The 15,553-nt window shown below is 40.3% G+C and overlaps 1 protein-coding gene across 1 annotated transcript in view; it reads right to left on the bottom strand.

Annotated features, from left to right (window-relative positions):
- The window catches only part of LOC124167207, an 88,540-nt gene that overhangs the window by 17,292 nt on the left and 55,695 nt on the right, over positions 1-15,553 (bottom strand). Inside the window, exon 5 of the mRNA XM_046545055.1 lies at positions 14,847-15,041. Within this exon, the coding sequence (XP_046401011.1) occupies positions 14,847-15,041 (195 nt within the window). The remainder of the gene's footprint in view (positions 1-14,846; positions 15,042-15,553) is intronic.

The following is a 15,553-nucleotide window of genomic DNA, read 5'->3' as shown; positions in this document are numbered from 1 at the left end:
GCGCGCGAAAACACGATGGCTTAGTGTGAATGTTGGGAAAACCCTGTGTTACGTCATACTGGTGCCGGCTGCCGCCATATGAGGCGACCTTGGTGCGAGGCTATGAGCGCCGCTGCGATGCACACTGCTAGCAGGTAGCGCTTGGCTTAAATAAGGATTATTAATACCCTATTAAACGAAGGAAACTTTCCGACGATAGTCGATTGAAATAAGTGATTATTGAGAGATGTTTCCCTTAGCTCTGTGCCACATGTATGCATTGGTAATATCAGACGATGTAAAACTCCTGACTACTTGTATAGAATCTAGGTCCCTGTGACGTCACGTGGAGAGGCATCGCATAGACACCTTTTTCAAATGAGGTTTGAATTGACTAATGACATTCGTCTAAACTGGGATTTCTTAAACCAAATAATTTGTATATTATGAATACGCTAATGGTGGGTAACGAATCGCAATCAATGCCTTTCGTTTTCTTTGATGAAGGAAACTACCCTATTCCGGCGAAACTGTTATTTACGAAGATGGACACACGCGGTGTCCCGTAAACCACTTCGGTGTTTCTTAGAAGGCCCCTTCTTGATGGCTGTTTAAGAGGGCAATGGATGCAGAAGTAAAAATAATTAGTGTTGTTAAAGAAAGGAGTCATTCTAAAGAGAAAGTGGGTTTGATAAGATTGTGCCTGGCAAAAGTACAGAAAAATGCTCCCTAAGAGCTTTACACTATTGTGAGCCTATGTAGGGTGAGAAAAAGTCGTCGCCAACCGAAACTCTGGTATGGCGAAGAATGAGGATGGTGTGATGGATGGAGAGAAAGTACAAGGAGGGAATTTTTGGTAAGATTAGTGAATAGTGGATACGTTTGGGAGAGATAAGAGGAAGGTGTGGTTGTATTGGATTGTGAGGGAGTGTCCAAGTCCAGGAATGAGGGAAGATCGTTAGACACAACAGCGGCTCTAGCATTTTTCAATTGGGTGGGTCAAGGGTAGGCCAGATTATGATGAACATTCGTCTTAACTGGGTGGGTGGACAGTAGTTTAATAAATTTTATGCGGAAAGTGCAAAGTGTTTTCCTCTATATCTCATAATGGATCTCCACTAAGTATCTGCCTCATCCATCCAATTCATCAAATCAGCCAGCATAGCTGTACAGGCAAAGTTATACAAGAAGTTAACCGTAAAATAGAGAATCGCAATGATAAACATCCATTTTAATAGTGAATGTCTATCAAGGAACCTCATCCCAAAATATATCAACGTCCTCCGAGCACCTGAAAATAGTCACCATCCCTACCTCACCCCAGACTAACGGTCAGTTTAAAATTCCCAACCCTCCATCCTTCCACCCCACCTTCCACCCCCACTTTCTCAAACGTTTGCGAGAGTGTATACTGGTATGATTAATTTCTTGGTTTAGTCTTGATAATTCTGCAGTGCAGCGAAACATGTCGACTGTAGTTTAATAAATTTTATGTGGAAAGTGCAAAGTGTTTCACTTCATATCTCATAATAGATCTCCACAAAGTATCTGCTTCATCCATCCAATTCATTTATTTATTGACCTCTGTTGCCTCGGTGGCGGCAAGTTAAAGTCCTCCCCTGTCAACAGAAGGTCGCGGTTTCGAGGCCCGCAGGGGAGTAATTGGGATTTTTTTCTGGGGGTTCTGATAAGCAAACAACCTTCTCATACATTAACATTAAGGTACAGAAATACTTTACAAAATATTCTCTTTATTTTAGAATGAAAGTTATAAAAATGATATTAAATTATTGAGGCTCCGTTATATACAAAAAAATGTAATGTTAACAGAATAAAATAATTGTGTATTTATTAAGCGTCTGGGGTACGTGCCCCCGGGTCCCCCCAAAATCCACCTAGGCAGGTAGGTTTCCCCTATCCTTGATCGTGTAGGTTTAATTGTTAAATTTTTTAAATATCCCGATATAAAGTGGCTGTATTCGTTGGTTTGGGAATAAAATAAAAAATGGCTCCCCTTTCATGACCCGCCGCGCTACAAAAACAAATTATGCCTCAGGCCTTGATGTGTTTTCGAGTTTGCATTCACTTTTTATTCACGTGAAAAATAGAAAAATTGATTCCACAGGGAAGGAAGCGAATAACTCTGAAATATAAATGAATGAATACGGACAATAAAAAACTGTTTATAAAATTAACAGAGTGGTTTCCATGTGATTTTAACAACACAATTTATTGTAATTTTATAAATTAATGTTTAACTTTTGACTTTCTGAAAGTTGTCCATCTTATTTGGGTGGGCCGGGAAAAATTGGGCTGGCCCGGACCCATCCTGGAATCAGTGGCGAGGGGGTGGGTCCGAGGGGTCCGAACTCCCCCCCCCGAAATATAAAAACGAAATTATTTTACTTCATAAAAGAAAAGAAAAGTTTGAAAAATCATACATTTTCCAAAAGATTTCGTTGAAAAATGAAGTTTTTTCGGTTATGAAAAGTGTTAAAATTAGCTTCTAACCCTTTGCTCAGTACCCTGTTTTTTGAAAATATTTTCACCCTGGTTTTGGACCCCCTTACCAAATTCCTAGCTACCCCACTGCCCGGAATGGGCACCCGATTCTCTGAATTTTCCCCAAATCTTCTCCCAATTCGCACTCCCAATGAAATGAACTCCTCCAAAAGTTTTCTTGTCTCGTCCTCGAACCCTTTCAAGATATGCCGCGCAACAATAACAAATTATGAAAGAGCCTTTGACTTGCCCTGTCAATTATTTAGCTCATATAGCGCCACATGAAATAATCACCGAAGTTAGAACTACTAATTACAATTTTAATTTATGGGCATGTGACACCCCAAAAGTTAGCTAATCATTCTTCCCGTGGAGATACAAAATTTAGTTTGCTACCAATATACCCTACATTATGTTTTGGCTGAATGCGACCTTATAGTTAGTGGAGGATATTGAGGGCACAGAAAATGTGATATCCGTATGATAAGTAGCATGGTCTAATTTTATTCATAGAAATGCACATATATGCCTCATTGCATTTATCCCAGTAGTAGGACTGATTTTTTCCCACACACTCGGACGGTCGGATGGGAGTTTTCTGGGTTGCAGGTGGTGGAAGGGACTTTAACAAAGCGCTGTGAACGCGCGGCAGTCGGCTCTGAGATCTTGCGGAGTGTGAATCGTATTTCTTCCAGACCTCTGTCAAGTGACCTCGTCACGGTGCGTCATGGAACGTTTAGTGGAGCAGCGTTACGCAGTGAAACTCTGCGTTAAACTCGAGAAAAGCGGCAAGGAGACCCATGAACTCATCAAGGCAGCTTACGGGGATAGTGCCATGAGCAGATCAACCGCTCAACGTTTGAATACGACCCAGAAACGAAGCGGCAAAGTGCAGAATGGCACACAGCGACATCGCCAAAACCCAAAAAAGCTCGCCAGTCCAAATCGAAGCAAAAATCCATGCTCATGTGCTCCTACGATTCGAAAGGTGTCACCCACAGTGAGTTTGTGCCACCAGGGCAAACCGTTAATGCAGCTTTTTACGTGCAAGTACTGGAAAGACTGCGAAAACGCATCTTCCGCGTCCGACCAGCCATCGCCGCTTCGTGGATCCTTCATCATGAAAATGCGCCGGCCCACACCGCGTTCATTGTCGTTGACTACCTGGCGAAACACGGCGTGGAAACCCACCCTACAGCCCGGATATCGCCCCCCCGGACTTCTTTCTCTTCCCCAAGCTCAAGACCCCTCTGAAAGGGCGTCACTAAGGGTCGGTGGAAGCTCTCCAAAAGGCCGTGACGCGTGCTGTAAAGGACATCCCGGAGTCAGCCTTCCAGGAAGCGTATGCTGCGTGGAAAACTCGCTGGCAGCGTTGTGTCGATGCCTAAGGGGGCAGCTTTTGAAGATTTTTGAAGCGATGTACCTATATGAGAAATACATTTTTTGTTCTCGACTCAGTCCTACTACTTTCAGGACACACCCTGTATGTTCGTTTTCTGATATTTTCCTTCTGTTACCCTTTTAAATGGAGAGCGAAAGAAAAATAACTGTGGAGTCGGTATTCCCATCGAGGCACTCGGCACTCCTAATCAAGCAATTCGAAGCAGGAATTCCTCTCAATTTGGTATTCGTCCAGAGGCACATCGCAGGCATGTTGTGCGTGACTATCGTCACGCCTTCGTTCCCCACCGACCACCCCTCTCCACTATGACAATGCCTCAACGCCTGAACGTATTCGGAATTTTTTCATACATTTTGTTTCCCACGTTACTACTTAGTCCCATTGCATGGCCTATAGACCGTGTTCTTCTTTGAGCACAGTGATTCATAATTTCCTATATTTTCCTATTCTTCTATTTACCTTTTCGTTTCTCACTTTATCAATCGATTTTCTCATCAGTTTCCTCCTCTAATGCCAGTTCTTGATGGCCTCTATTTTTTTCTGGTCGCTTTTTCCAGTGGTCCTAGTTTCTGAGCCGTTGAGTGCCACTACTCCCATGAATTTTTTCTCGCAATGTTTCCTGATGCCAGTCAAATTAGCGTCTAAATATCACTATCAACAGATCCGTTCTTCTTACTCTAATAAAATTACTATTACCTTTCTTATGTGTTTCATTTTCCTCTCAAAAAAATTACAGAAGTATTTTATTACTCCAGAGCATATTTTTCCGTTATCCATGGAAGTATTCTAGTAGTAAGTAATTGTTATGTATGTTACTGATTGGGTTAGGACGATTTTTTTGTGCTACAAAAATAACGGGATTTGGTTGCAAAATATCTTTTTGCAGTCGCTTATTGGTGATGAATCACAATAATTCAAACGTATTGAAATTCTTTAGCTCAATTTCGAACCTTGAGAGGATATTTTTGTCACCTTCGGTATCAAAATCGAAAAATAGATTATTTCCTGAATGCGGATAGCAATCTGAAACTTCGAATCGGAAAAAATAGTAAATTTATAGGGAAAAAGGTAGAGGAAATACTTCGGTCTGTAAATCACACTCACATTTGATGGACGCTTGAAGTTTTGCCTAAAAAAATGTCGGTCTGGAAGTTACACCGTGCTAGGAAATGTACCGAATGCGATTTTTTCCCTTAATTTTTTTCTCACACGTACGATTGATTGCAGAGTTATGTTGTCTGTCCAATTCGTTGTCGGCTGAGCTACATTTTTGACTGGCCTCCGGTATCTCTTCGGGATAAAATATTTGAACGCGTCTTTCTCGAAGCCTGCACCTGTGATTTGAATGTGCTGCAGAAAAAAATGAAGTCGCGATCGAGGAATTTGTTGTCACACTGCCTGCAAAAAAGGAAGGAACGAAGGATCTCTCGCGGGACTTCTCCATGTAATGGATGAGTGATTTTTTCGGAATCCCACAATAGGGAATGTTAGTCCTGGGAGGTAAGGGAGGATGTAAGGTTAGTAACCGGATATTTACTGTGGAGTGGGGGGAAGGACAAAGTTGATGTCGCAATATTTAATCAAAGGGTTATTATTAATTTAAATTCCGATTTGTATGTATGCGCTCAATTCTATAGGCTACGTGAACATACGCGACTCTATTCATAAACTCGCTTCTCACCTCCGAGAAATGAAGAAATAAAACTATTGCGTAAAATTTAAGAACATTGACATGAAATTATAAGCACTGTTCCAGTCGGACGAGGGTCGCCGTACTGGATATACAATCCCCTTTCATCTGGAGATACGATTAAACCCCGCGACGAACCAATAGGGTGGTTTCCTATTATTTTTTTATTGCCTAAATCGAAAGATTATTACTCCTGGAGTACGTATTTCAAGCTATTAGATTTTTTTATGGCGATATCTATTTTTAGCGATTGAATGAAAAGTGAAAATTTTCAAGCGCGCGAAAACGCGACGGCTAAGTATGAATGCCGGGAAATCTCCGTATGACGTCGTTCTGGTTCCCGCTGCCGCAAGTGAGGTGACCTTGGGGCGAGGCTTTGAGCGCTGATGCGACGCAGGATGCTAGCAGGTAGATTAGTGCCCTTCTAGCTAGTAGCGCTTGGCTTAAATAAGGATTAAGGACTAAAACCAAATAATTTGTATATTATGAACACACTAATGGTGGGTAACGAATCGCAATCAATGCCTTTCGTTTTCTTTGATGAAGGAAACTACCCTTTTGTTTAATTACTTTAATTCATTTGATGAAGATTTATTCAATTTGATACTCCTATCTAAAATTTTCTGTGTGGTAACTTGGCAGTCTAGTGGGTAGAGTGCTTTGATGCTAATCCAAAGGTCTCGGGTTTTAAACGCAGATAGAGCCTTCCAAATCCCTTCAATCAAAAATCCTCATAACGCGAGGGAGGCACTCATAAATTTGCTTCGGAAAGGGGTCGCATGGTATGCGTGTTGCCCGTAATGGTTATTTTTTTGTCATCTCCCACGTATCGGAAAGCCATGAAGTTCATTAAATAGGATCACCCTATCCATCGATATTCTCATCGGTATTCTACTCAAATGTCAGGTCTCGATGACTTCTATTATTTCTGGTCGCTTTTCCCGGTGGTCCTAGTTTCTTAGCCATAGAGTGCCAATACTCACACGAGTGAAATTTTCACGTAAGTACTGTTTCCTGATGGCTGTCTAATTAGCGTCTAAATATCACTATAAACAGATCCGTTCTTCTTACCCTAATAAAATTACTGTTACCTGTCTTATGTATTACATTTTCCTCTCAAAAATTTTCCAGAAGTAATATTTTATTACTCCAGAGCAGAGATTTTTTTTGGAAATTATGCTAAAATACGTAGTCATCGTTGTTATTTTCCGAAACGGCTGTAGTTATTATGACTCTGTCTCCGTTGACATTGGTCTCCGAAATCCACCTGATTTTTCGAAAAATTTTGAACTTTAGGCCCCTGAATGCGGTAATTGATCCGATTTTGAGCGAATTTCGGACGTGAGACCCTGACCTCAATTCTCAACTTTTGATAATAATAGAAAGTATAGGAAAAATGACTCTGGACCAAGTGTCTGATAAAAGTTGTATTGTGGACAGTCGCCTACCCTTATTGCGTGAAAATTACCCACTTCTGACTTAGTCCTCGGTAGCTCTACCCTCCCCTATCCTTACCTATCATCGGCTTTCACCCTTTAGTAGTCGCGCGAGGTTAAGTTACTTAACTAATTGCGTCAGGTCATGTTGACCCAAAACTTAAACCTTTCAAAGTAGTAATGATCACATGATTGGAAATTAATCTGGATTTTAATGATAAGAAACTGAAACTATTAAAAGCATTTTATGTTATTTTTGTAATAGATTCAGACTAATGCATAGATTTAAATATAATTTTCAAATACTGTCATCGTACATCAAACGTACATGTACACCGCTCGCGAGTGTAGAGTGATATTTTTCAAGACGAAAGCACTCGCGTCGGGTCAAAACGCTGAATTATTATGCATAATGCATTCATTAGGTCATAAAAATGGCATGGAATGGAAAATACAATTGCGTCATGAGAATCCGTGGGACGCAAATCGATAAAATTATTTAAATAAATCTTCTATATTATTTCTACTGTATAGATACCTTTTTCTAAACTTATACGCAACCAAACTCTACAAATGAGACTCCAAAATGCACAGAATTTATCAGAGAACATGCAACGGCATATATTACTTCCTAAATATTGCTATTGTTTCCTAAAATTGGTTTTTAAATAAAAAAAAAAAACAAAAACCGGTAAATATTCCTGAAGTTAACGGCGCACAAACTGATACATTTGTTCATTTGCAACAATATCTCGCATTCTTTAAATAACTTTAATCAAAATGCGGCTGATTCCACATTCAAGTCTCCTGTTGATACGTAAGTACGAGTCATCATGTGCGTTTAACAGAGGATAGTGTAATTACTTCCAATGGTGTGTTTAAAGAGATCCTCTGACCTCAATTTGTACATGAAGATTCCAATTAAATTTGTACATAAGACCCTGTCTTTTTTTCTCCATTTTAAAATTAGAAACGCGCCTATCCCCCTGTGGACCTGCATTGAAAAGAGCGGGGGAAGCCCGCTGGGAGCGTAGCTTCATTCGTTAAAAAAAAATTCTCGGATAATTTTGACCCGACTCTACTAAAGGCTTAAAGACTAATTGAGTAAAATTTTTAGCGCAAGGTATATACATTGTGCTTACTCATATCATATCTCACTAGCATACTTCACCGCTCATTTTCCCAACTACTGGACGAGTTGAGCGCATGTAAACAAATCGGATTGAGAAGAATAATAGTTTTAATGATTATAATTTCCATGCTGTACAAGGGAGCAGAGGATGCTATATAAATAAACTCGCGACTTTATTCATAAAAACTTCCTACTGTTGAGAAATGGAAAAATAAAACTTATGAAAAACTCAGGAAAATCAATATGACGTTTTTAACCGCTGTTTTTGTCGGACGAGGGTCGCCGTGCTAGAGATAAAAATTCTCTCTTCAGTCGCGATTCAACCCCGCGATGAACTGATATTGAACGCGGGAATATTCCTGAGAATAGATGGAAGGGAGGGAGGCTGGGGCAACACGTGCGTGAAGGATAAATAGCTGCGGCAGTAGACCCTGGACGTTCGACACCACTTCTCAAATACTGCCTCGGCAGCATATACTATGTGAAGTAAATTTATCCGAGGGCGATCGCTACACCAGTGGCGCAGCGAGGGGGGTTTTGGGGGGATAAACCCCCCCCCCCAGACATTAGAGAAAATTTTAAGTTTAATCCATTACTTAATTTGATTAATATTACCAATAGAAAAGTGTAAGGATAAATAAAATTTCCCTCATAAAGCCGTAAAACTCACCATTTTCAAACCATTTATCTTAAAATTCCGCAATTTAATATTCTCGCTCCTACCGATTATCCTGGTGGGTATACCATACCCCACACACCACGGTATTAGTTGCACCTAAACCCCCCAAGCCTTAATTCCTGGCTGCGCCCCTGCGCTACATCACCTAACTGATACTCTAGCTAAGTTAAAAGTTCTTGGCCCTTGGATGGGTTATTATTTTTGGACGGGATTGCGAGTTTTGGAGGATTGGAGGATACATTTTGAGTATGCCTAGTGATGGATAATAAAGATAATGGAGGTTTGTCGGCCTCGGTAGCGGTGGGGTAAAGTCCTCACCCGCCAAACCGTAGGGGAAATTGAAAATAAATATGTAAAAAATTAATAATTTGCGTAACGATGTTCAAATCGATTTTATGACCCCCAAATACTCTGAAAAATGAAGGATTGAGGCAGTTGGCAACACTGTAAATGATATAAAATTTAGTGTTTCGACAATTTTCCTGAGAATTTTAGACGATTTTAGAGGTCAATTCTGTGACTTTTTGTCGTATCTCGTCTCGTTCATTCCAAACATTTGTATGAATCTGTCAGTGCTCGGAAGTAGGTTTTTTTAGTGTAGTTACTCTTTTCAGTATCTGTTCGGCAAGGTTAAATATTTTACATGCATTTTCTCATATGCAAAATGTTTATGATTGAGATACAGGTAAACGATGACATGGTAAAAGTTCTAAAAATCCGGAGAGTTTCACGTTGAAAAACTTGAATAATTCGTTCAAAAAAAAGGCAAAAAACGAATTTAACCACCCCTTAAAATGACTATCTTCCGAAAGAAAAGTCCAGGCTTTTCGGAAAAAAATATCAACCACTTGCATTTAGCTGCTTCCTCCAAAAAATCCAGTATCTCTCTGTTCATGGACAAGGCTATCCGTGTTAACGCGATGCGCTTCCCTCGAGTGAGAAACGAAACAAACACTCATGAAGACCTCAGGCATGTCGAGCTGGCATTTACAAGCATTCGTCTCCTCTCTTCAGCCGCCGTTTTAACATTGCGGCGGACCGATATTGAATGCAGGAACATCTCTGGTTCCGGATTTAATAAATAACATTCGTGCTTTAGACCTCCACGAAAGACAGTTCTCGGTTATAAAGCATAGGACAAGGATTTCGCCCTAACATCTATGAAATGGAAATTTTCCGAGATAGTGCGGCAAGCATTGAACAATGGATCTTAACCATTTTGAGATTAAAACGATTTCACGTAATAGAAAAAAATTATTTCAACCGATTCAGACGTGATATAAAGGAAGTTCGACTTATGGAAATGAGAGGTAGTTGCACATTTCCACAGTAATTTAATGCGTACGACACGTTTCGGTTCACAGAGCCATCATCCGGTTACATAACATTAGCTACAGTATATACGCTAAGGATGATGTCGGAAATATAATTGGCTGGTAGGCGAGACAAAGAATCATATCAGTCATGGAAAACTGCCATAGTAGATCAAATGCACTGACGTATAACCGATCGAGGAAGGTTATGAGGAAATATCTGGGCTATTCAAATAGCGATGAATAATAGGGTTTTTACGTAAAAGTAATAACTTAAAATTCATGAAGGTTCGAGAATATACGGCTAATATGATGATCAAACTTGCAATGGGGTAATTCCTGAAACGCAGCATTTAAAGGTTGATGGCATGTAGCATTCTAGCTTAGTCGGATATTTTCATGGATGCGCTTCATTGATGGACTCAATTGTTATTGTGTTAGTGCTTCTGTGGTGAATAGGGTAGTTTCCTTCATCAAAGAAAACGAAAGGCATCGATTGCAATTCGTTACCCACCATTAATCTATTCATACTATACAATTTATTTGGTTTTAGAAATCCCAGTTCGGACGGATGGCAATGGTCAATTTTAACCGTATTTGAAAAAGGCCAGATTGGCGCCCATGCGATGCCACTCCACGTGACCTCACAGGGACCGACTTTCTACACGAGTAGATATGATTTTTTACATCGTCTGAGATTACCAATGCATGCATGAGGCACATAGCTTAATAATCACCTATTAAAACTGCCTAAGGTCGGAAAGTTTTCTTCGTTTGATAAGGTATTAATAATCCTTGTTTAAGCCAAGCGCTACTTGCTAGCAGGGTACTCTGCTACCTGCTAGCAGCCTGCATCGTATCAGCGCTCAAAGCCTCGCCCCAAGGTCACCTCACACGCCGACAGCGGGAACCAGAATGACGTCACACGGCGTTTTCCCAGCATTCATAATTAGCCGTCGCGTTTTCGTGCGCTTGAAAATTTTCATTTTTCATTTAATCGCGAAAAATAGATATCGTCATTTAAAAATCCAAAAGCGTGAAATACGTACTCCAGGAGTAATAATCTTTCGATTCAGGCAATAAAAAAATAAAAGGAAACCACCCTATTTCAAGTGGTGCCATGAAATGGAGGGAGGTGGATCGGGGTTACACGCGCTTGAAGGACTCTTGTCTCGAACATCTTTTCCCTGGCGCCCTTTGCCGCCGAATTACATCTCCCCTGGCTTTTGGGCTGTTGTCGCCGTCCTTGAGGCGAGAGGTCGTTTACACTCGGAGGCCGTGGAGGACACTCGAGTGTCCCTTATGAGAGCGAAGGGCGGCCGAGGGCTGCGTGGACATCACTTTTGCGTGATGGGAGGAATACTGACGGGTCTGGATTAGAGTGCCGCTGTGCAGTGGCGCAGCGAGGGGGGGTTTGGTGGATAGAACCCCCCCAGAGCTCAGAGAAATTTTTAAGTTTAAGCCATTTTACTTATTTGGATCAGTATTACTTATAGAATAGTGTTAGGATTAACCAAATATTTCTCAGAAAGCCGTAAAACTCGCCATTTTGAACCATTATTCTTCAAATTATTCTGGAGGACCCCCGCAACTCCTGCTTACCCTGGTAGGTATGCATTACACCCACACCCGTAAGTATTATTTGCGCCTAAGACCCTCCCTTGCCTTAATTCCGAGCTGCGCCCCTGCCGCTGTGTGATATTCAGATGGATTGATCATTTCCTCATATTTGCTAAAAAAAATTGAAGCGTGCTGTGCATATTTATTGCTTGTTATAAAAAATAATTACATCACCTAAAGTTTATTTGATATTCAAAGTCGAGTCTACTGTATGATCTAAATAGGCTATTCTCCTTGAGATAGAAGGCTGAACAATATTCCGCGTACATTAGGCCGGACCTTATTTTTCATAATCGAGAAAAGTTATGTTTTTCTAGTCTCAAAATGATCCAAATGAGGTTTATATTCATGCGTTAAAATTAAGTTACTTTAAAATAACCTCAACCCGTGCCCAGTGGCGCCGCGGTGCGGGGTAGCGCCCTGGGGGTGGATTGCATTACGACGGACGATATCTCGTAAACGCTTAGAGATAGGTCAAAACAAACAGAAAATCGGCCCTTAAGGAATTTATTTTTACGTTTTACATAGAAATGACACTTTTTCGGCAAAAATCTCAATTGAGGGTCCTCATTACTTAGGGCCCTTGGGGCACGGGTTGCCGTTATTTTAAAGTAACTTAATTTTAACACATGAATATAAACCTCATTTGGATCATTTTGAGACTAGGAAAACATAACTTTTCTCAATTCTGAAAAACAAGGGCCGGCCTAGTGTACATTCATTCGTTATTATTATCTCTTCATAATAAAAATTACCTCCATTCACTCAGTGCGTCGACTTGAAGATTGGAATGACATGAGAGGGTGGAGCTTATCACCATTCACTGGCGTGTGAACTCACAAATTTAAGGAAGGGCGGCCAGTCCTATCCCTGGGCTACCGCTTCAGACGAGGAATAATGATGCGCGTGTCCAAAGGTTTTACTAGGGCACCCAATAGCGCTTGGCTTCTAACCCCTTCCTGTTAGCCCCTCCCAATCGGCCTACTTTATAAATATTTGGGTTACTACCCGTATTGGTAATATTATTTTCATGCTTCGTTTATAGAAATTTCAAGGATCAAGTTCAAGGATCTTCCCATTCCCATTTTGTGGACTTGAGGTTTAAGAGGAGGATACACGGGCGATTAATTTGGTTCCGAATGCAACTTTTGGGATCGAACTGAAATTCGTGTCCTCCGTCACTGTACGTCAATATTAAGGAGAAGGTTCCCGCACTCGAAACAGAAAAAAGGAAATAAAGTACGCAAGCACAAATATATATTTTATAATAATAATATTATGTAACATTAATATCATTTTTGTACAGTACCACATTTCGCTACTGTGTGCTATCATCACCATTGAGTAAAATTATGATGCCATTAGTCGCTGTCTTGCAATAGGAAATGGAAGGTCGCCGGAATTGAAAAAATAGAAGATATGTAATGAAGTACCGCGATTATACTCTCGAACATATTAATTATAATTATATTATGTGAAATTGATAAAATTGTTACGTAGTACCGCGTTTCTCAGTAGTGCGGTATCATTATTAACAAGTAAAATTATTTGTTAAATGAAAAATTGCAAATTTTCCACAGGATTTATTCGAACGCGACACATTTCGTTGTTACAACCACATTATCGAGTGCGTTGTTGTGATAGCGATATGCTTCGTGTTCAAAAAATCCAGTAGAAGTATTGGTTGGAAAGAACTACCCCATCCACCCTTCAGCCTTGATCTGGCTCCCTCGGACTTCCACTTGTTTGGGGCATTGCAGGATGCCATACACGGAAGACAGTTTGAAGACGATTAGGGCGTGATTCACTAAGTGAAGAAATGGTTCCATGACCATAACAAGGATTGGTACCAACAGGGCGTACACGCCCTTGTTTTTCACTCGGGTAAGGCCATACGGACGGAGGCCAACTGGACGGAGATAACGTGAAAAATAGGGTGCGTAGTAGAAACATCATTCTTTCGTGTGTGTAATTTTCGTAATGTGCGATAAATAGATGTCGAAGAAAACAAATATAATGCATTACTTTCTGGGGATCCCTCGTAATATTAGAAACTTCCTCCACATCATGCGGCATATGATGCGGCTAAGAAAAAGCAAAATTATGATGTACTTAGTTTTTATTTAGCTTTTTTTTGTAGTTCAGTTAGTCATATCCTACCTAAAATAAACAAGAATTTGTAGGCGATGGTAAAATGTGCGGCCTTTTCTCCTCGAACGCTGATAATGTCCATTACGATCGACATTGTAAGCATGCACTTCAAATCCAAAATACCTTCTCATATATCAATTATGGCGAACCTTAAGATAAGCTTGTCAGAGGTGTCACGCATCGACGGAGGAAAAAGTTGAATGGCTCAAATCTTCCAGATAAAAAAAATATGCATATTTTGCGGCCAGAGTTTCACCACAGTGCAGCATTATCAGGTTAAAAAGTTAATAAAGTGGTCTCTATGGGTGCATAACATTTAGGGAATGTATAGATTCAGTGGCTGCTTATTGATTCGTGAAACTGATGGTGATGCATGGAGGCGAAACCTTAGTCGTACTACATATTTTTTTCCGGATGCCAAACAATTTGCTTTAAAATATGCTTTTTATGCATAACTCTTTCTTTTTGTACATTCTTGGTGGGAAAATTCCTTGAAATGATACCGGTAATCGTTCCCTGGACCTCATGAGCTTTTACTAGGGCAATCATGTTTTACCACATTTTTCCGGATCAAATAATTATACTTGGCAATTTTTTTCGATTCCATATTAAGATTGCAGATGTAAATTATCTTCCTTATCTATTAGTATCTTCTTTTGGATGTCTTAAACTGAATCAAAATTTTAAGAGTAAAAAGGAATCAAAATTCGGAACAAATTTGACAGAACTAAGCATTCCAGAGTTATTCTCGTACGTAATAAATGTGGAAATCACGATTAATTTGACCACCGAAAAAAATTGACGAAAGATAAGGCTTTGCTTCAGAGAGAATTTTTACTCTGGAAATTTAAAGTTCACGAAATCAATTCGGTAGATTCAGAACGAACAGAATTGCCAATGATGATTGCAAATGGGAAACAAGTAATAAAAATGTTTACTTACTTGCTACTCGAACCATGATGACTCCCCACCATAAACTCCATCCCCAGCCAACGAGACAAAATATGACGGTGAAGACTTGGAATATTGCTACTATTATGTTGAGACAAAAAGAACCGAGTCGACCCTCCGGACGGTCGTAGATGGAGAAGCGCGATTTCCCCAGGCACAGGCAGAAAATCCCGCTGCTCAAGGTACCTGCAAGGAAAGAGGTAGAAACGTCGTCATTAGGCTCATTGAGGGGCAGTGAGCGCTCGGAAATCTTTGCTTACCAGGGCAGCGGATGTTACGGGAAGCTGCCGAACAGACCGCTACGAGAAATGACTGACTGTGAGCACTTATTCAGAGCAGGTATGTAGTGGTCGAACTCAGAGTGAAATTCCACAGCTGTTGTGTTATTGTAACCCTGAATGTGAATCTGAACCTTGAATGCGCCCATTGACAGTTGCTCTTTTACTGCCAGCCCATTTCAGGTGGGATGTACGAAGACTGCTATTTTCCGGAATTAGCAACATTTCAGATTTTTATAATTTTCAGCTACTTAATTTTATTTAATACATCTAGATTTTTTCCCAGTTCTTAAGATATATTTACATCTTATAACCATAGATAGATTATGGGGGTTTAAATAAATTACCGCCGTTGAAAAGGCCACAATCACAAAAAAGTGAAATAATTTGGGCCGATAAATCGGGCCCTGGCAGTTTTCG

This window comes from Ischnura elegans, chromosome 10, assembly GCF_921293095.1.
Source record: "Ischnura elegans chromosome 10, ioIscEleg1.1, whole genome shotgun sequence".
NCBI classification, from domain to species: Eukaryota; Metazoa; Arthropoda; class Insecta; order Odonata; family Coenagrionidae; genus Ischnura; species Ischnura elegans.
This window is presented reverse-complemented; position numbering and strand designations above follow the sequence as displayed.